Raw genomic sequence first — 21,556 nt, 5'->3', positions numbered from 1 at the left:
AACCTGGAGCTCCATAGAGCATTCCATCTCTCCACCATCTGTGGGCTAACGGGCTGTGTTAGTTTCCTAGGGCTGTTTTACAGTACCACAGACTGGGCACCTTCAACAACAGAATGTTACTGTCTCGCAGTACTGGAGGCCATGAGTCCAAGATCAAGGTGTCAGCAGGGTGGGTCCCTTCTGAGGCTGTGCAGGAAGGCTCTGTTCCAGGCCTGTCTCCTCATGCGTGGGTGGACGTCTTCTCCCTGTGACTCTTCATTAAGGGTGATGCTGGTGAGGGCTCCAAAGAGGAGACTTGGACAGAATGTTGGTAGATAAATGTGTCAGTGGAAACCAGAGGGTAGACAGGACTCCATCCATGCCCAGGGCTTTCTGGGGACAGACCTGTCCAAGCAGCAACCATTCCCAACCGAGTTCTGTTTCTGGAAAGCCAGGCAACAGCTGGGGCTGGGCCCTCTGGGATTTGTTTAGTGACCCGATTATGTGGGAGGCCTGCAGTGGGTGGTTGGGTGGGGGGTGGTACCAATGCCATCATGCCCAACCTCATTGCATCACTCACTTCCCAGGCCCTGCCCTCAACCCCTCCTGACCAGGCCCTGTCCTGGTTCTCAGCCACCTTGTCCCAGGGGGTGCTTCAGCCCACTCACTGACCAAGTGAGGGACTGACTCCAGGTTACAAAGTGCTGTGTTTATGTGACCTGAGAATACGTGTGCGCAGAGTGTGCCCACAGTGTCTTGTAAAGTTGAGCATGTACATGTCCTGCCAGTGTGTAGGCAGCCTGTCCACACATGCCTAGGAGTGTGACTCCATGTCCTGGTAGATGGGGAAAGAGAGAGGGAGTTGTGCCCAGGGTCCCCTGATTACTTCAATGGGTGCATGTTTGTGCGTCTTGTTAGGGGTGCTTGGGGAAGATTCTGCCCTGGGTGCCCTGGATCACGTGTGTGTGTGTGTGCGCACGCGGGGACGCGCACGTGCATTGGGGGTGTACTGTGTTACAGCATCCTCAACCAACGCTGTATGTGTGCATATGTGTGTGTGTGTGTGTCCTACAGGTGTGAGCGAGTGGATGCTTCCACTACGTGTCTGCACATGTGTGTGTGCACTTGCATTGTCCTTGCACACCTGCGTGTGTCCCGTGAGAGCGGAGCCCAGCATGTGCTGGCACCTGCAGGAACATGTGAGTGTGCGTTCTGTGGGTCCCTGTCCTGATGGCTCTCCACTTGTCCCGAGTGTCACGACGAGGATGGGGACCATATCTTCGGAGCCTGAGGATCCAACACAGGTCCAGCCCTGTGCAGCCGCCCGCCAAGCCGCCAGAGGACGAGCCGGACGCCGAAGGCTATGAGTGGACGATTGCAGTTAGTTTCCAACTCGCCGACTTCGCGCCCCTCCACTGGCTCCGGCTTGATGGTCCCGGCTTCGGGGTGCTCTCGGTCCCTCCCCATCGCGTCGTCGCTTTCTCCCTTGGCATAACCCCCAGCCGCCAGGCCGCAGACCCTAAGAGCTCCATGAGCTCTCCGCGCCCTGCCCACCGGCCCCGGCCCCGACCCCTCCCCAGACCGGACCAGAGAGGTGGGAAGTTTGGGGGCACCCGCTGTGGGTGTCCCGTTTCCGGGGCTGGGCTCCGGGGAGCCGGCGCGGCGCCCGCTCCCTGCCCGCCAGCCCTTTGGGAGCTCAGGCGCGGGCAGCCGCTTGTGTTCCTGGGAAGGGCGGAGCTGCGTCCCGGGGAGACACGCCTTGCAGCCGGCAGCCTAGTCGCTCCCCGCTGGCCGGCCGCTCCGTGAGGGCCCCGCAGCGGAGGGTCGGGGCTGGGGCGGGCTGGAGAGGGGGCCCCGGGCTGGGGCCGGTTCGGCCTCCCGGGTGGCGCGCGGGCCGAAGAACTAGGAGGACCGCCGGGCCGGGCCGCTTGTCCTTTGGAAAAACCTTGGCGGTTCCTCCTCTGGTGTCCGTGGACCCCGCCGTGGCGTTCTCCAGGGCCGCGGACCTTTGCCCACCGGTCGCGCCAGCTGTCCTGGAGCAGAAAGGACCCCCCTCCTCCCGGACCGAGCCCCGAGCCCCGAGCCCCACGGAGCAGGCAAGCGCCGGAGTCCCGGGGCTAAGGCCCGGCCGGCGGGCGCTCTGGCACCTTTTCCCGCCCCCGAGGGTGCCTGTCCGGCCCGGCCGGGACTGGCTGGGAAACCGAGGCCGGAAGAGGTCGCAGTCCAGCAAGGAATTGGTTTGTGTGGGGTGGGGGTGGGATGGGAGACCCCTCCCCAACCCCACCAGCCCCAGCCCAGCTGTGGCCCCCGCCGTGTCACTCAGAAAACCAGCGTCAAAGCCCAGCCCTGCCTGGGATGTGGACCTTGCCTGGGGAGAGTCCCGTTCAGGCTTTTCCAGGGCCTCTCCCCTGAGCAACAGGGGTGTCTGCGCTGGGCCTGGGCACTCACCAGGGCCTGCAGGCTGCCAGTCTGGAGTTTCCCTAGCATCAAATGTGCCACCGGAAGCTGAAGGTGGGGATGACCAGTGCCCCCCGGAGCGAAGACCCCCCCATCTCTCCAGGATTGGGGGTCTGCTTAGGGGTCCACTTAGGGGTGTATCCCTCAGGCATTGGAAGTGCAGATGGGAGGCCCTGAGCCATGGTGGCTCATTTGTCTTCGTTAATGACTTATATGTATGTATATATATATATATATATAATCTTTCAGAAGCAAAAAGTGATCAAGGTCTCTCTGAATAAGATTATGACACAAAGCTGGAGAGTTGATATACCCATGAGGTAGGACGGTAGACACCTGTGAGTCTGTACGTGCACCTTTTGTTGCAGGTCAGCCACTTGCATGATAAGAATTTGTGTTTGTTTTTTCACAATTTCAGCTCTTTCTCTACAGGAGATAAGGGTCTCACTCAGGGCAATCTTAGCAGATTTGAGGCTCAGTATCAGCTTCTGAAGCCAGGAGACATAATCCCTGAGCTCATCGTTTTCTTTCATCACTTTGTCTATTGAACTCAGGAGCAACCAACCAGCTTCATTATGTTCCTTGGTTCTCCACATATGGTCAAAGGTATTATGTATAGAGTCACTAAACTCCTTGCCTCTCATGAGCAGTGAATCAGGAGTGCCAAATGCATTTACTTTGCTTAACTCTCTAAACAGTTCACACCAAGGACTATCAGTGTTCTCCATACTATTAGACGTAGAGTCCTTAGCATTTTGGGGTCTAACCATATTAAGCAGCCAACTCTAGAAAACCCAAAACCAATGAAAGAACTCCACCCTTAATATTCCATTTCTCTAGAACCACTCCTGGTACCAAAATCTGGATTAGTCAGGGTTCTCTTAGAGGGACAGAACTAATAGGATATATATATATATAATATAAATACACAAATAAATCATATATGTGTAAGTTAACATTTAATATGTATATATTATATAACACATATATATAACACACATATATATACATATATATAAGTGTAAGTTAACACTTAATAAATCCCATATATATATGGGATTTATTAAGTGTTAACTTACAAGATCACAAGGAAACAACCAGCAGAGGAGAAAGATGTAGGCTGGGAGGCTAGGCCCTCTCTCCTTTTCCAAGTCCCTAGCAGAAAGACAAGAGGACCCCCTAAGCAAATGAATCAGGAGTCACTGTAAATAACAAATGTCTCCTTGAGGAGCCCAGGGACATAGGGTCCTGAGATTTAGAAGCTGCTAACACTGCCTGAAGAAATTATTTCCCTGCAGCTGTGCTGGTCTCCCAGTTGGGAATGTTTCCATAGAAGGGGAGAGTCTCCCAGACCATCCTCCATCAAGTCCCATCAAGCCCATCTTCCCTGAAAAAAATTAATTTTGATTTTCTCATTCCTTCTGAATATATATATTTTACACACTTATCATGTAGAGCCATCCCTTGGTATCCACAGGGGATTGGTTCTAGGAATTCTCATGGCTTCCAAAATCTACACATGCTCTAGTCTCTGATGTAGCATAGTATTCGCCCATAACCTATGAACATCCTCCCATATACTTTAATCTCTAGATTACTTAGAATACCTAAACAATGTAAATGCTATTCATAAATGTAAATGTAGATCATTGTTATACTGCATTGCTTTTATTTGTTTTTCTTTTCTCTTTTTTAGTTTTTGAGACAGCATATTGCTCTAGCGCCCAGGCTGGAGTGCAGTCATGTCATCTCAGCTGTTTGTAACTTCCACCTCCTGGGCTCAAGCGATCCTCTTGCCTCAGCCTCCCAAGTAGCTGGGACTACAAGCATGTGCCACCTCACCCAGCTAATTTTGGTACTTTTGTAGAGAAGGGGTCTTGTTATGTTGCCCAAGCTGGTCTAGAATGCCTAAGCTCAAATATTCCTCCCACCTTAGCCTCCCAAAGTGCTGGGATTACAGGTGTGAGCCACTAAACCTGGCCTATTGTGTTTTTTTCTTCCCCAAATATTTTCCATCCATCATCGGTTGAATCCACAGATTTGGATCCCACATATTCAAAATGTCGACTGTATCTAAAAATGAAACTATTTAAAAGGTAGAAAAATGCAGCCACGATTTTGTCTCTCAATTCTGTTCTTCTATTTTCCTGTATGCTAGACTCAGTGGGAACCCAAGACAGAAGGAGTTTAGAAGGGAGAACAGGTAGAGATAAGTGGGAAAGAGAGGGCGCTAAGACCCTCAAGTCTATAAAGGGTGAATGCAGACTGCAGCACAGGACTGCCAGCTGGTCTCTGGTCTCAGCCTCCAGGAAGAACTGTGGCTATGTCACCATCCTCAGCTCATCTTGCTCCCTTGATCCCTGCCTCTGCTTGCTCGGTTCCTGGCCTCCTTGGAGGAAAATGCCTGTGTCAATGGGAGCATGATGGAGGGTTCCAGGTTGAGGTGGGATGGGGGATAAAGACATGTTTGCGTGAACATGTCCTAAAGGAACATGTACATAAGGAAATGGACTCCCATATGGAGAGTGAGCTGGGGGAGGTGGGCACTGCAAGGACTAGGAAAATAGGCCGGATGCCTAGAAGTTGCTCCATAATCCATAGTTCCTTTTGAGTGTCCTGCTTTGTCTGTTCTGGCTTTTGCCCCCACCCAGAAACCTGGAGAAACCTCAACTGGAACGTCAAGTAAGCAGATTCCAGCTCTCTGGGCCCAGGGTGAGAAAAGGAAGTTGTATGAAAAGAGGAGAAAGGAAAAAAACAGTCTCATATTGTGCAACAGGTGAAGTCCCACATTGCCCCACTTCGAGGATTCCATTCTGCCGTTTGTAATTCCTGGTAAGCATTTCTTCATGAGGCTGCCCTGGTCTCCTGCAGCCTTCCCTGGTGGCCTTGCCTCTGTGGAGCTGAGCTCCTCCCTTTCCATTAGCTGAGGGGTAGGGAGGATTGGGAAAGGGACTCCATCATGAGGGAGGATACTGGGATTCTGGCCCTAACCCTGCCTGCTCACTAACAATGAACCAGAGACAGGTCATGGCTCTGCTCTGGGCTGCATCTGACAGATGAGAGGATGGATTCTTTCCCAGACAGGAATCCAGGACCCCTCAGAGCACCCTAGATGTCTCAAGAAGAGGCATGCTTCCTAAGGGTCTTGGACCCTGGATCAAGCCTCAGCCCCAGAACTCAGTTGCTGAAGCAGATCTCCTCTTGGAATGCCTCTCCTCATTATAGTTCATCTCCTTGAGGTGTGTCCCTCTCACCCTGGGTTCCTCCTGCAGGGAGATTTGGCTCACCCTCTAGAATGCTCCCTTTCCTGCCACACTGAGCTATTGGGGGTCACTATCAGTGACACATCAGTTGGTGGTTGTATTTGTTTCCTACCCTTGCTGCTGCAAAAAATTACCACACACTTAGTGTCTTATGACCACATATTTATTCTGTAAAAGTTCTGGAGGTGAGAAGTCTGAAATTAGATTCACTGGGACACTCCCTTTGGAGGCTCTAGGGGAAGAACAATTTCCTTGCCACTTGCAGCTTCTAGAGCTGCATCCTAAAACCTCTTCACTCCTGGCCTCTTCTTCCATCTTCCAAGCTAGTGGCATAGCATCTTGCTTCTGCTGTCACATTGCTACCTTCTCCTCTATTACCAAATTTTTCTCTTCCTTCCTCTGATAAGGACACTCACAACTACATTTAGGGCCTGACCAGATAATTCAAGGTAATCACTCCATCTCAAGATCCATAACTTGATCATATCTCCAAAGTCCCTTTTGCCATACAAAGTGACATTCACAGGTTCTGGGGAATAGGATGTGGATGTCTTGGGGGCCATTATTCAGCTACCATAGTGATCTATACCTTGTCTGTGGCTTGGGGTCATCCATTCTCTCTCCCATCCCGTCCCCTCAGAATAGAATTGTGTATCTTTCTCCAAATCTGCACCCTAATCTTACAGACCATCCCAACTGCTCCTCCCTTCACTCTCTTTAGGCTCTGAGAACATTCTAGGAGACTGCTCTCCAACAGAACTTTCTGCAATGATGGACAGAAAGTCCATAATGCATGCTGTCTAACCTGGTAACTAGCCATGCTACCAAGGTCTACTGAGCACTTGAAATGTGACTAGTGTGACTCAGGAACTAAATTTCAAATTTTATTTCATTTTAATTAAATGTAATGAAAATGTAAATAGCCGCTTTGGCCAGTGGCTAACATATTAGATAGCTCAGATCTAGGCAAATGAAAGCAGAAACTATGGCCAGGCACATTCTTTGCTGCTAGCCTCTTCCCACACCTGTTTTGGATCAGCTCTGTCCCCTAACCTCCTTCTCTCAGTGCCCGCAGAATCTGAAGGAAGTTTCCACTGGGGCTCTGGAATGACGGAGGTGACTAAGGGCAGGACAAGGAAAGGAATTGTGTCTGTTGACCCCAGAGAAGTGCAGGGCCCCAATTCTGCTTTTGCACAGGACTAAGAACACTCAAATGATTTTCAAGGTAGTCTCTGCCTTGTCCTTACTCAACCGGTCTCCCTTTTGAGGACCACAGAGGTGCGTCACTAGGGAATGTGTGCAGGAAAGGGCCTGAGCTTGGGAGCTGGCACTGGCCAGGGTCCTGCTCTGCTATGTACTCATTGAGTGGCATGTGGCAAGTTACTTCCCAGGCCTTCTCCCTCAGTTTCCATAAAATGAGAGGGTTGGACCACATGGTCTAAAGTTTCCTTTTAGCTTTAGTAGACCATGAGTCTATGTCCTGTGGATCAGGCTTTATTGTGCATGTAATTCAATTTCAGAGCCATGTAGTCTCTGACCCATGGAATGGGAGTACTGATTGAAGGATAATTAAGTAGAAGTGGCTTTAGGTTACTCCTGCAACACTTCCAAACAAAACCAGACCTCCATTCCTTCTGTCATCATGACAACACTTCACAGTAACTTGGGCTTTAGAGTGCTGATCTGTCAACTAACTAATCTAATCCTCATGATGATCCTGACAATTGTTAGGTCCATTTTAAGTGAAAAGGCTGAGGCTCAGAGGGGGAAGGAGAGAATCTTCCAGGTGCCCAGTCCCATGATGGGTGCTTTACACATCACCTCGTAACAGCCCTTCGAAGGGGTTAATATTATCTACATTTCACACGTGTGAACACTGAGGTCTAATAAGGCAAGATGACTTTCCCAATGTTATGCTGATAATAATATGAAGTCACTTTTCTCACTCTTCTTCCGCCTTTGCTGTGCTGCTTTCCCTCTTTACAACTCCCCCCCCAAGATGTTGAAATGATAACCTCCTTTTTAAAGGCATTTTTTCATGACACTCCCCAAGCAGACCTACTAGCCTCAGCAAGTCACTTCACCTCTCTGTGCCTCTGTTTCCTTAACTGTGAAACTGGGGGCAACAGTCCCTACTTCATAAGGGTGTTAAAACCCCTGTTGAAAGTACGCAGTGAGATCATGTATTAAGAGTGTTCAGCCCAGAGCTCATATTAAGGACTCAGCAATTGCGCATTCTTACTGCTTTTGGAAACTGTAGCTTGCCCCACCGCCCAATGGTACCAGGCAATTCCTTTTACCCCCAAATCAAATTAAAATCACAAAGAAACTGTTTGCATTTTATTTTAAAGTTTTATTATGAAAACACATGGAATTAACGGTGTTATCCATGTATTTGCAACATCAGAGAAACAGTGACAGTGGACCATCCCCATAGGGGACACTTATCCTTTGGCTAAACTAATATAAATAATGGAAATAACACCTAATACAATAATACAGCACATAAAAGAGATTACATTAAGAGAAGAGACAGGAACTGCGGAGAGGAGTCCTGAGTATGGAGGAGATGCGGCTCATGGAGAAGCATCCAGGCTCAGGTGACCTTCCCTGAAGACTTCCTGTCTCTGAGCAGCTCAGTTCAGTTCCAGGTCATACACGTACTCCTGGACCCAGGACTCACTGGGGTCAGCGCAGACTTGCTTGCCTCTTTTGGTTTGGAATCTGTAGAACAAGGAGCAGACAGATTAGAATCCCATGGGACCTTTGAGGTCATCTGGCTTTATCCCTTGCCTGTGGTAGGCATCTTCCTCTGCCTGACCATGGTCCATGTGGGGCAGCTCTGGTGGATGGGATCCTTCCTGGAGCAGCACTGGAAGCAGACTCCCTGTAACTTCCACTCACTGGATTTAGCTGTGGGCCCCAGGGGTTGCCCAGATTAGGAACCAATGGGCATTGAAATCAGTATGAATAGATTGCCCCATTCCCTGCCAGCCTGGCAGTGACTTTTCCACATGTCTTTCTAGCATGGTTTAAGGAATCGGTCCATATCTCACGGGACCTGTCTGCCTTCCCCTGCTTCCCTGTCCTCTGAATAACTTCCTCCCCAGGAACCCCCTTCTCTCTCGGCTCCCACTCTGCCGCCTTCAGCACTTGAAAAGTGAGTTCATGACCTGTGACCTCACTGCTCTCAGGGAAGGCTTCAGCCCTGAGAGCTGCCTCCCCAACGCTCAATCACCCGCTCCCCAAAACAGGCCCCCTTTAAAAATCCAGCCCTCACCCTTGCCTCCCAGGGCAGCCCAGGGGTTGATACTCACACCACAGCTGGCTGGGAGCAGAGGCTGCTGGTCTCATAGTAATCTACCACAAAGTTGCGAGGAAGCTTCTTCGCGGTGTAAGAAAAGCAGCAGGCGGTGGGAGGGTCTGAGCCCACTGAAAGGAAAGGCCAGGGTGAGATCAACACTGCCCGTGGGAGCTGTTTATTTTGACTTCTAATTTTGCATCTTCATTGAGCATCCCTGTGGAGCTACCAGAACCCCAAATATGGTCCCTTGTATCCATTCCCACCTAACATGAGCAGGAGTCTTATTCTGAATAGTGGATCTTCAGAGAAGAACGAGAAAGAAATCTAGAAGATTGGAACTGGATTCAGTCTCAGAACACATCGCACTCCCTTCATATGACAGATGGGGAAACCAAGGCACAGAGAGGGACAGGGGCTTGCTTGAACAAATAATTAAAGGCAGAGCCAATTCAACAGTCTGACTTCCAGCCCATCGTTTTCCTCTGCTGGTTGCTAATTCTTAAGAAAATAGGAACTTGAATGTTATTGAATATCTACTAGACTCTACATTTAGCAGCAGACTACATGGCAATCTTCCTAGCTGCCTTTTGTCCCATCCCCAGATCCCACTGTTTGCCAGCCATGACTAGAAAAAAGGACTCTGCCTAGACCTTGACTCGAAATAGCAGCTGCAAAAGTAGACTTACTTGGTGCTGAGAGTGCTGGAGAGCAGAAGGCAGCTACTAGCATGAGGAGAGACAGGACAGTCATGCAGAGCTTCATGGTATTGGTGGAAAAGAGGTTTTCTCAGAGGTGAGGCTGCAGAACTCAGACGCTTCAGAACCCAGCTGTGTCCTGTGCTGATACTGACTTGGGAATCTCTCTTTATAGGTACTCTGAGGCCTAGGACAAATGTGGGGCACAGGAGAGTGAGTGGAATTTCCATGGTAGAGATGATGTCATGCTCCTGAAGCTAGCTGAGTGAGGAGTTCCTCTCAGCTTCTCTTCCCCAGGGCGATGTCATCATAGAGGAAAGATGAGGGAGGTGCAGGCGAGAAGAAAAGGGAAGTGGTACAACCAAAGGCAGTGACCGAGACTGGGGAGAGAGTTGCAAACCCCAGAGGAAAAGATGAAATGTTCACACCTGCTACAAGTGGCTTGTTGACAAGAACTGTGCTGCTCTTGGTGGTTGGCACCCCCAGATGCTGGAGGGTTCATGCCAGTCTTTCCAGGCTGGCCACAGTCCTGGCCCCAAGAACAAAGTGGGAGCCAGGACTCCCCCATCCCCTTCCTGTGCCTTCTTCTGCTGAGCTGAGTGCCACTGACTTTTGTGCCCTATATGTTTCCTTGGGCATGAAGAGTCCAGCATTGGATGTGTGGAGGGACCCAGTAGGGTGGCTCAGGAACATTTGTAAGTTCTTATTGGACACTTACCTTGTACCAGGCACTGGGAAAGCTGTGTTACACACATTATATATAATCTTACCATAATCTTGAGCAGGGGTGTCTAATCTCATTTTACAGACAAGGCAATTGGGGATCAGAGAGTGGTCCACTGATGCGCTCAATGCCACAGAGCTGATGAATGGCACTGCCAAGATTTGAATCAAGATTCATCTGACTCCAAAGTCCATTTTCTTTCCATGCTGTAGTCTCCTGAATAAACATAGAGTGTGACCACAAAGAGAACCCGTTGACTGATAGATTGCTAGGAGCTATTCCACACTCAAAGACTGATTATATTCGGACTTAATTCAGGGAAGGGATAGGGCTAGTCTGTCCTAGAACAAGGAGGGAACGGAGAAGAAATAAAGATTTCAAGATATTTTCTTGGACCAGCAAAAGAACAGGATAAATTAACCAGTAAGAATCAAGTTTGGAAGACCCAGATAGAGAATGTTCTTCTAGTATAAAAACAGAATTGAGCTGGGTACAGGGCCTCACACCTGAAATCCCAGCACTTTGGGAGGTCAAGGCAGGCAGATTGCTTGAGCCCAGAAGTTTGAGACCAGCCTGGGGAACATGGTGAAACACTGTCTCTATAAAAAACATACACACACACACAAAACTTGACTGGGAGTGGTGATACACACCTGTAGTCCCAGCTGCTCAGTAGGCTCAGGTGGGAAGATCACCTGAGCCCAGGAAAGTCCAGGCTGCAGTGAGTGGTGATTGTGCCACTGCACTCCAGCTTGTTTGACAGAACGAGACCCTGTCCCAAAAACAAAGCAAAGCAAAGCAAAACAAAACAAAACAGAATTATATACCTAGTAATGAGTTTATCTATGTTACAGGCAAAATGTGTAATCTAAGGATGTGGGTGTGTCCCAGCCAGTCCATAGGGAATGCCCATGCTCATGTTAAGCCCTGGCTGGTTTGACAGTTGCTGGGCACCTGTACAGAAGGTGAAGCTTACAAAGGCCCTGCATACAGGAGTGTGCAAGGTTGGACAAATGAAGGGAATGAGGATAATTGGATCAAGATCTCTATCTGCCTTTAGCTCTACTACTCCAACCCAACTGCTCACCTTTAACCCCACATTGTTACCTGCTCTTCTCTGAGAAAGAAAAAAGAAGAGTAAAAAAAGGGAGCCATGACTTCAAACTATACCACAGGGCTGCAGTAACCAAAACAGCATGGCTTTGGTACAAAAACAGACTCATAGACCAATAGAACAAAATAGAGAGCTCAGAAATAATGCTGCATACCTGCAACCATCTGATCTTTGACAAAGTTAACAAAAACAAGCAACAAGGGAAAGGACTTCCCAGTCAATAAATGGTACTGGGATAACGGGCTAGCCGTATGCAAAAGATTGAAACTGGACCCCTTCCTTACACCATCTGTAAAAATCAACTCACAATGGGTTGAAGACTTAAAGGTAAAACCTAAAATATAAAACTATAAAAATATGATACCTGTAAGATAACCTAGACAATACAATTCTGGGCATAGGATCTGGCAGATATTTCATGATGAAGATGCCAAAAACAAATCACAACAAAACCAAAAACTGACAAATGGGATCTAATTAAACTAAAGAGCTTCTGCACAGCAAAAGAAATTATCAGCAGAGTAAAGAGATAACCTACAGAATGGGAGAAAATATTTACAAACTATGTATCTCACAAAGGTCTAATATCCAGAATCTATAGGGAATTTAAACACATGTACAAGCAAAAAACAAACAACTCCGTTAAAACGTGGGCATTGAACATAAACAGACACATTTCAAAAGAAGACAAACACGTGGCCAAGAAACATACAAAAAATGCTCAACACCACTAATCATTAGAGAAATGCAAATTAAAACCACAATGAGATACCATCTCAAACCAGTCAGGATGGCTATTTTTAAAAAGTCAAAAAATAACAGATGTTGGTGAGGCTGTGGAGAAAAGGAACACTTATACACTGCTGGTGGGAATGTAAATTAGTTCAGCCATTGTGGGAAGCAGTTTGGCGATTTCTCAAAGAACTTAAAACAGAATTACCATTCAACCCAGCAATCCCATTATTGGGTATATACCCAAAGGAATATAAATCATTCTACCATAAAGACATGTGCACATGTATGTTCATTACAACAGTATTCACAATAGCAAAGACATGGAATCAACCTAAATGCCCACTGATGGTAGACTGGATAAAAAAATTTTGATATATATATATATATATATATATATATATATATATATATAATGGAATACTTCTCAGTCATAAAAAAAAGAACAAAATCATGCCCTTTGCAGCAACATGGATGGAGCTGGAGGCCATTATCTTAAGCAAACTAACACAGGAACAGAAAACCAAATACTGCATGTTCTCACTTATAAGTGGAAGCTAAACATTGAGTACACATGGACACAAAGAAGGGAACAGCAGGCACCAGGGCCTACTTAAGGGTGAAGGGTGGGAGGAGGGTGAGGATAAAAAAAACTACCTATTGGGTACTATGCTTATTACCTGGGTGATGAAATAATCTGTACACCAAACCCCCGCAACACACAACTTACCTATATAACAAACCTGCACATGTAGCCCTGAACCTAAAATACAAGTTAAGAAAAAAAGGGACCCACAGCATCTGGGAGCCACAGGAGAGGCTGGAGCAGCATCCTGGGGTACTTCAGGGTCATGAAATAAAGTACAAGGTCATCCTACCTCAGCACTCTCCCTCACTCCCCACCCTCACACACAAGCTGCACTTCTCTCATCTGTTCTCTCCCCCTTTTCTTTGTACAGCTCTTGCTTCAAATGTTCTGATCTTCTCCAAGACCCTCGCCCCCAGCTGTAATGTTCCGTGTTGCCTGATAGCAGATGTGTTAGTACCTCTCCTGGCCTTTCCTAGTTGGTGCAGTTTCATCTTCATGCATCAAGGACCTCACTTTAAGGGAAGCAGTATGTGTTTCATGTTCTCTGGATTCACGCAGACTTCGTTATCTATGACATTTTTGTTCAACCCAATGTACTAACCATCTGCTCTTTGTCAGGGCAGACAGAGCTGAATGAAGCCCCATCCCTGCCTTTGAAGAGTTCCATGTCTAGTGATGGCATTGACAGTGACAGAAATAACTATCCCAAGAGGTGGAATAAGCTAAGTGTCATGTCAAAGGAAGAAACAAAGTGTCAGGAAGCCTGAAGGATGGAGAAGGCTGTCTATCAGCTGTAGATGAGTAGTTTCAAGTTAAGTCTCAATCCCCACTAGAGCAGCTGTCTGAATGAGCAGGGTGGAGGGGTTAGGAGGAAGCCTGTTCTGGGGCTTCAGGAGAATAATGATTGATAAAATGGGTGATTAGCCATCACTGAGCCATACAATGAGTTTGTCTGTTGACTTTTGTTTCCTCGCCTTGATCTGATCTTTGGCTCATGGGGGTAAAACGTTTTGATGGATCTTCATGAAGATCCTAACAACAATACTATGTCTGCACCAGTGGAAGTCCACACTGAGAGTAAAAAGGACTTGTATCATTTTGTTCAGCAATATTAACTTACCCCCCACCCCCAACAAGATTTAGACACTGGTGCCATTTAGAACTCCTGGAGGGCAAATGTGGAGACTGGAAAGCCAAGAAGAGCCAATAAACAAATGATTCTCAAATACATGACAAAAAAGATGTTCATCTTCTCTAGAGAAACTTCCCTGATCTCTTTCCCAAGTAAACTCTGTATCCTTCACTGTGCTCCTACAGTCTCCTGAACTACTTCCTTCTTACCACCTATCACATATTTATCTATTCATGTGGTTTCCTCCCCGACTAGAAAGTGAGCTCCTTGATGCAGAAACTATGTTATGCTTATCTCCATGGAGGGGATGTGATGAGTAACATGGACTCAAGATGTGGACCCCTATATAGCCAAATGAGTAAACCAAGTACGAATGAACTGGGTGTTCTGACATTCCACCTAAAAGGTGATTCCTCAGCCCTGATAGTGTGGTACTTCCCCTTCTCCCCCACCCTCAACCCACGCATCCAGTAGTTTTATCACAATGGATACTATTCTTGGACTCAACTGTTTTTAGCTCAGGGTTGCAAGAAGTGACAGCAAGGGTCATCCTTGGTTCCAGGGAGCTCCATTCAGAGGGCCACCCCCTCACCCCTGAGCAGGGAAGCCCTTCTTTCCCCCTCACTTGTGGTCATTTAGAGGTTCCCCCTCCACATCCTTGACCACCACTATCTTCATAACTCCATTCTGGGCATTTTTACATTTGTCTTGTCATGTTGTCCTCAACTTCCCAGGCTGCAGACAGGCCCAGCAGCCACAGCAGTAACATGACCTTGAAAATGTCCTGGTATTTTTCATTTTCCTCAGCATATCCGTGGCCTGTGGTTTTACCTGACCCTGATCTGTTTTGCCACGGTACAGAATAGGAAAGCAAAACCTAGAGAAGTGAAAAGACCTGATCAAGGTCACACAGGATGCATGTCAAGACCCAAGGCCTACAATTCCCAGTTCAGAGATGACCAGAGTCCCTCTACAGGTATGACCTTCTGAGATTACACATATAGGCAATCTCTGTTAATAACAGACTCTCAGAAGAGATTACCAAAGTGCTGAGGAGCAGGGTAGAGAGGCAGTCAGTCTGGACATCCTGGCCTCTCCTAGAGTGCTGGGGAGACCTCTGAGTGTTGGGGCCAAGAGGTGGCCTCCAGGAGGTGGATGCCTAGAACTAGAGAACTCCTGGAGGGCAAATGTGGAGACTGGAAAACCAAGGGCAGCTGGAACATAGGGTCATTTTGCCAAGATAAGAAACCAAGACGAGGCAAATCCTGTGGTTTTGCCAGTATGGTATCCAAGTCACTTTGGGGGAAATGGGAGCAGAAGCTGAATTGTGGATTGAAGAAACAAGTACACAATTATCCAGAGTGCAGCATTCTTCAGGATGAAATCTGTAATGCTGTAGTAAACTGAGGAATGAAGAGACCAATATGGGAGAACAGGAGGATATTTATTTTAAGGTGTGCACTGGCTCAGTGAATTCATATCCAAAAAGCTGAGCATTTGGAGCATTTCAACAAAGACAGAGTGGGGTTTTACAAGCAGGCTTACAGAAGCAAAACTAAAGCAGTTAATCATATAATGATAGGTCCCATAGTCTATAGCATAGCATAACTAGTGGCCTTGCTTAGCTGGTGGCCTTGCAGCTGCACTGAAAGAAAAACAGAACTGGCTAAATACAGACATTTGTCCCTTTTTTTTTCTTCAGGCTTGTTATGGAGGCGGGGTATCTGGAGCCCATTCCTTTGGCTTCGACTTCTCAAACAACGTTATCTTATAACTGTCCTTGAAGCGAGCTTGCTAGGCAGAGGAAAACTTCTTCTCCTTTGTTGCCTGTTATTTTCTTGGAATGAATGAGTGCATATTTATTTTTTAAATTTCTGCCTCCATAGGACAGTGAGCGGTTGGAGCAGCTCATCAGTGACTGCCACACTCTGACTACAGAGCTGGCCAGCCCCACTCTTCTTACCATGGAAATGGACCTTGGTCACCGCCACAGCCTGCTCTTAGTTGTGAAAGGTAGAGGTCAGGAACTTCAGGAGATGTTAAATTCCTGAGAGAGGGGTAAAGCCTCACCAGCATTCATGAGGTCAAGAAAACTTTCAGTATTCCTTGTGAAGCATCTTCCTTCAAATTGTTTCTGGCCTTTTTCCATGCAGGCGATAGGGAATACTCCAGCAAGAGATGAACATAATTCAGTAAAGCTGTATTGAGTACCTACTGTGTGACAGGCATTGTGTCCGAGGGCGAGGGTAAGCACTTTAGATGGTGATAGTGAAGTGTTATGGAGGGCTTCCAAAAATTTTGAGATCTGTTTTTTTTTCTCTTTTTGAAAAAAAATTTATGGCCAGGGGTGCTGGCTCATGCCTATAATCCCAGCACTTTCGGAGGCTGAGATGGGTGGATCATCTGAGTCAGGAGTTTGAGAATAGCCTGGCCAACATAGTGAAACCCCATGTCTATTAAAAATACAAAAACTTAGTTTGGTGTGGTGGCACATGCCTATAGTCCCAGCTACTCGGGAGGCTGAGGCATGAGAATCTCTCGAAACTGGAAGGTGGAGATGGCAGTGAGCCGAGATAGCTCCACTGCACTCCAGCCTGGGTGACAGAGCGAGACTCTGTCTCAAAATAAATAAATAAATAAATAAATAAAATATATATATAACTAATATATGTATTATATCTATATCTTTATAACTAACATATATATCAGTTTGTTTTTCTTTTATAGAAAGTATACATGGTCGTTTACAAAATTGAAAAAATATAGGGAAGCATATATAAGAAAATTAAAATTGCCCTATCATTCTGTACCTAGCTTTATATTTTACTATTGGTACTTAATATTCTTTCATGACCTAGTATATCTTATTATTGCTACTTAGTCTTCTTCTGTGTCATTACAAACTTAAATATTACTCAAAAATGGCATGAATATACACATGATATTTTATTGCATAGATATACCAAAAGTTGTATTTAATCATTCACATCAGTCCATTTACATTGCTCTAACTTTTCTCTATTATAGGTTAAACTGAAATTAGCCAGGCAAAGACAGGGATAGGGGTATCCAGGCAAAGAACAAGAGACCTGCACTTGTTTCGGATATAAAATGGAGGTATTGAAATATTTCAATAATAATAAAATGGTAATAGTAATAATAGTAGATAGCACTTACTATGAACCAGTAATGTTCTCGGCCTTTCACAGGTATTAATGCATTTAATCCTCACAGTGGCCCTCTGAGTTAAGTGCTGTAACTATCCCCTTTCACACACGAAGAAACTGAAGCACAGAGAGGTACGTAACTTATGGAAAAACACACAGCTGACACACAGCAGATTTGAAACTGAAGCCAAGAAGTCTGGCTCTAGAGCATGAATAAATCAGAAAAGGGAAGTGTGCTGTATTATAAATTTATGTTAAAAGCATAACAACCAAAGTTTCTGTTATTCTGGTGTAAAATGTCTTTTCTGTTTTGCATTTTGCATGTCTTTGAACAGCAAGATCCATGGATTTCTCTCTTTTTCTTAGAAAATTTGGGGAATTACATGCTGGGTTTGCTGGCTCATGCCTGTAATTGTAGCACTTTGGGAGGCTGAGGTGGGCAGATCACTTGAGGCCAGTTCGGGACCATCCTGGCCAACATGGTGAAACCCTGTCTCTACTAAAAATGCAAAAATTAGCCAGGCATGGTGGCACATGCCTGTAATCACAGCTACTCGGGAGGCTGAGGCAGGAGAATCACTTGAACCCAGGGGGAGGGGGAAGGGGAGGCGGAGGTTGCAGTGAGCTGAGATCGCCCCCACTGCACTCCAGCCTGGGCGACGGAGTGAGACTCTGTCAAAAAAAAACAAACAACAACAACAACAAGAAAAGAAAAGATGGGAAATTACATAATATTTTTCCTTAATTGTTCTAAATATGAATCCCTGCAGCTGTCACGGGATGTTCTAAATATGAATCCCTGCAGCTGTCACGGGATGTGCCCACATTCATAGCATTTCACTCTGCCCTGTGGTTTACAAGAAGGTGAAATTGTGCTTTACCAAGTGGGCACCTCCTTCATTAAAAGCAAGGTAGAGAGCTGCACATTTAAGGAACCACAAGTAGTGCAAAAAGGCTGAGTCTTGGTTTTCAGGAAGTCTCAGCAGGCAAGTCACGAGGCCAGAGAGGTAGACAGGGGTCAGGTTACAGAGAAGCTTCCATTTCATGTCAGAAACGATGCAGAATGTTTGCAAGATTTTAAAAGGAGAGAAACAGAGACTGATTTGAGCTTTAGCAAAAGTATATTGGATGCTGTATGGTGAGATAGATTAAAAAGAGACAAAACTAGGCCGGGCATGGTGGCTCATGCCTGTAATCCCAGCACTTTGGGAGGCTGAAGCAGGCAGATCACTTGAGACCAGGAGTTCAAGACCAGCCTGGCCAACATGGTGAAACTCCGTCTCCACGAAAAATACAAAACATTACCTGGGTGTGGTGCCACATGCCTGTAATCCCAGCTACTTGGGAGGCTGAGACACAAGAATTGCTTGACCTGGGAGACCAAGGTTGCAGTGAGCCAAGATCGAGCCATTGCACTCCAGCCTGGGCCACAGAGTGAGACCTTGTCTCAAAATAAATAAATAGAGACAAAAGTAGAAGAAAAAGCAGTTGCTAGGACCCTCTTCTAGTTGTCATGGTGAGAATCCATAAGAACCTGACCTAAGACAGAGGCAGTGGGAATGGTGAGAGGCAGATGCACGTAAAATTGAATGTAGACTAGAGTTGGTGATTGAATAGCTGTAGGAGATGACAGAGAAAGAGGAGACAAGGGTGACTCTCAGCTTTCTGGACTGGAAGACTGATAGGAAGAGGCACTTTTTATTGGGTAGAGAATATGGAAGAAGGGGCAAGGGACCAGGAGAGGGATCGGATCCAGTACCAAGACATACGCCCTGACCTACTGCACACATGCAAGAAATGGCTAGAGAAAATAACAAGGACTCAGGACGGGAAACAAGGGGCTGGCTGCAGAAAGAAGGGGCTGTGTCAATGAGACATTGTCTGTCTAAGATACTAGACAGGGGACTCCAGGCTGCTGCTTCTGCCTGCATGAAAGGTGGGGCCCACACCTGCTGCAACCTGACCACGCAGACCACATATGAGGAAAGGAGGCCAAAGCTGGGCCAAAGAGGGTGTCATCATCAGTGAACGCATCCCTGGGGCGCCTGCTGCCAAAGGAGATAGCGGAGGGTGACACTTGGGGAAGTGGAGCCTCGGGGCCAGAATCTGAAGGAAAGCAATGCTCCGCACTGGAGAGCACAGGCAGCAGCACACAGTGGGGAGGCAAGCTGAGCAGTGCAAGGCAAAGACGCCGCAGAGGACAAACTGCCCAGCCAGGATTCCCTGCACTGCGGACTGGGACGCTCTGCTGGACTGAGGTGGGGCCTCGCAGAGGCTGAAATGAGCCAGAACGCTGGGACACAAATCAAATCCCTCCATGCTGAAGGGTCCATGGTGTTGACTGCTGGCTACTTTCTGTCACCACCACCTAAGGAACCTTGGGTGGTCAGTTTCCCAAAGATCAAAACTGTGACACCATGGCCTTTTTCTCTTTTCTTTTCTTTTCTTTCTCTCTCTCCTTCCTTCTTTGCTTCTTTCTTTCTTTCATCTTTCTTTCATTTTTCTTTCTTCTCTTTCTTCTTTCTTTCTTTCTTTCCTTTATCTTTAAAGCAAATCATAAACTTTTAGATCCAAGTTACTGAAAACTTCTTTATATAAGTTTAATTTACATTTCTCTTTCAAATTGTATCTTTATTGGGACCCTCAATTCTTTTTTTTTTTTTTTTTTTTTTTTTTTTTTTTTTTTTTTGAGACGGAGTCTCGCTCTGTCGCCTAGGCTGGAGTGCAGTGGTGCGATCTCAGCTCACTGCAGCATCCTGGGTTCAGGTGATTCTCCTGCCTCAGCCTCCCGAGTAGCTGGGACTACAGGCACGTGCCACCACGCCTAGCTAATTTTTTGTATTTTTAGTAGAGACAGGGTTTCACCATGTTGACCAGGCTGGTCTCAAACTCCTGGCCTCAGGAGATCTGCCTGCCTCAGCCTCCCAAAGTGCTGGGATTACAGGCATGAGCCACCATGCCTGGCTTCAATTCTCATTTTATTTAAAAATTCTTCCTTGGCTCTGGAGACCTGTCACGCTTCTGACTGTCTCTCCTGATTGTGTGTGTGTGTGTATGTGTGTGTTTCTTTTATTTTAAGTTCAGAGATGTATGTGCAGGTTTGTTACATAGGTAAACTTGTGTCATGGGGGTTTGGTGTACAAATGATTTCATCACCCAGGTATTAAGTCTAGTACCCATTAGTTGTTTTTCCTGATCCTCTCCCCGTTCCCACTCACCATGGCCTTTCTTATCCTACCCTTCCCATTAGTATTTCAACTCCATAGTGAGAGTTCAGGCATAACACATATTGTTAGTCAAATCAGTGATTTATTTATTCATCAAATAGATATTAAGCTTCACTATATGTCAGGCACTGTGGTTATCACTGGAGATACACTGGTAACTAACACAGACAGTGGAATATAAAACTGACCAATTCCATCTGCATGACCCTGGGTACGTCATTTCAACTGGGAACATCAATTTACCACCTAGGAAATGTCTAAGACCCTCCCAACTCAACCCCGTCCTACATCTCCCTTATATTATTCATTCAACGTATATAAATTAAGCAAATGCTATGCGTGCAACTATATTTTACTCCAAGCCAAAACACATGGCAAAGGGCTATTTCCTGGTTTGGGGATTGATAGAGAAAGTCTTACAAATATATAAACACTGAGATAGAATTATGTATTCAATAAATCATCTTTATTATAAAGAACACAATAATAAGAGATAGAGACTAGGTCAGGAGGCTCATCATGTTATAATCATCATGTGCTAGGATTTGGTTTAAATCAACCAACGAGACATGGTCTGGAGTTGGTTTACAATCTGAGAAGACACTCTAAAAAATCTACCATTATAGGAGTGTTGTGAGGATCAAATATAATAAGTTGTGGTGCAGGACGTGTAGCGTGTGGTACCTAGAGTCAGACTACCTGGATGTGAATCCCTGCTCTGCTAGTCAGCAGCTTTACGGCCTTCGGAAAATTGCTTAACCTCTATTTACTTTGGTTTCTTCACCTGTTCAACTGAGAAAGTATACTGGTAACTAAATCATAGGGTTGTTTTGAAGACAGTTCAAACATGTAAATCCCTATTATGGAAATCAGCACATGGTGATCACTCAATAAAAATTACATATTGTGAACTAAAATTTGTGTAGTTGCTAATCTATCATTAGCACGAAATAAAAATTTGTTTCCAAACTCCCACATTGCCTTTATTAAACTATAAATTTCTTGAGAAAAAGAAACTAAAATAAAATCAACAGGACATGGTCTAGGTTTTTGAAGAGCAAATTACATAGGTAACTAATTATAACACACGGTGCTGTAATCACAGAGATAGAGGATGTCCCTTATCAGAACACTGACTGATTCAGCAGTTTCCATTTCCTTTTCTCACTCTCC

The 21,556-nt window shown here is 46.2% G+C and overlaps 2 protein-coding genes and 1 non-coding gene across 8 annotated transcripts in view; 1 reads left to right on the top strand and 2 right to left on the bottom strand.

The window, feature by feature from the left end:
- Nucleotides 1-2,230: 2,230 nt before the first annotated feature.
- LOC107969175 (uncharacterized) lies at nucleotides 2,231-14,437 on the top strand. 2 transcript variants are annotated; one of them, XR_010152889.1, is made up of 5 exons: nucleotides 2,234-2,756; nucleotides 2,855-3,042; nucleotides 4,133-4,291; nucleotides 5,088-5,268; nucleotides 13,228-14,437. It is a non-coding gene; the product is annotated as an uncharacterized LOC107969175 (transcript). The 2 variants fall into 2 exon arrangements; XR_010152888.1 differs by lacking the exons at nucleotides 5,088-5,268; nucleotides 13,228-14,437 and having other exon boundaries at nucleotides 2,231-2,756; nucleotides 4,133-5,073.
- LOC455004 (C-C motif chemokine 4) lies at nucleotides 8,032-9,829 on the bottom strand. 3 transcript variants are annotated; one of them, XM_511774.8, is made up of 3 exons: nucleotides 9,690-9,829; nucleotides 9,017-9,131; nucleotides 8,032-8,423 (listed from the first exon to the last, which is right to left on the bottom strand). In XM_511774.8, the coding sequence occupies exons 1-3, from the start codon at nucleotides 9,763-9,765 to the stop codon at nucleotides 8,336-8,338; spliced, it is 279 nt and encodes a 92-aa protein (XP_511774.1). In that variant the 5' UTR covers nucleotides 9,766-9,829; the 3' UTR covers nucleotides 8,032-8,335. The 3 variants fall into 3 exon arrangements, with proteins under 3 accessions (XP_511774.1, XP_009430606.1, XP_009430607.1); XM_009432331.5 differs by lacking the exon at nucleotides 8,032-8,423 and adding an exon at nucleotides 8,457-8,592; XM_009432332.5 differs by lacking the exon at nucleotides 8,032-8,423 and adding an exon at nucleotides 8,467-8,602.
- LOC745883 (puromycin-sensitive aminopeptidase-like protein) overlaps nucleotides 10,501-21,556 on the bottom strand; it is a 95,905-nt gene continuing 84,849 nt past the window's right edge. For 2 of the 3 annotated variants that reach the window (XM_054671625.2, XM_054671623.2), the window contains 2 exons: nucleotides 11,076-11,194; nucleotides 10,501-10,638 (listed from right to left, as the gene is read on the bottom strand). In XM_054671625.2, the coding sequence (XP_054527600.1) occupies nucleotides 10,501-10,638; nucleotides 11,076-11,194 (257 nt within the window). The remainder of the gene's footprint in view (nucleotides 10,639-11,075; nucleotides 11,195-21,556) is intronic. The other variant, XM_054671624.2, reaches the window with a different exon arrangement.

Source organism: Pan troglodytes, chromosome 19 (assembly GCF_028858775.2).
Source record: "Pan troglodytes isolate AG18354 chromosome 19, NHGRI_mPanTro3-v2.0_pri, whole genome shotgun sequence".
In the NCBI taxonomy this organism is placed as follows: Eukaryota; Metazoa; Chordata; class Mammalia; order Primates; family Hominidae; genus Pan; species Pan troglodytes.
Note: the sequence above shows the minus strand (reverse complement) of the source record. Positions and strands in the feature narration are given on the sequence as shown.

Excerpts from the sequence above, each read along its gene's own strand:
- LOC455004 (XM_009432331.5), bottom strand. The coding sequence starts at position 9,765 with ATGAAGCTCTGCATGACTGTCCTGTCTCTCCTCATGCTAGTAGCTGCC. Across the intron at positions 9,132-9,689 it reads TCCAGCACTCTCAGCACCAA|TGGGCTCAGACCCTCCCACC; the intron begins GTAAGTCTACTT and ends CTTTCCTTTCAG. Across the intron at positions 8,593-9,016 it reads TGCTCCCAGCCAGCTGTGGT|TTACAGGGAGTCTGCTTCCA; the intron begins GTGAGTATCAAC and ends AGTGAGTGGAAG.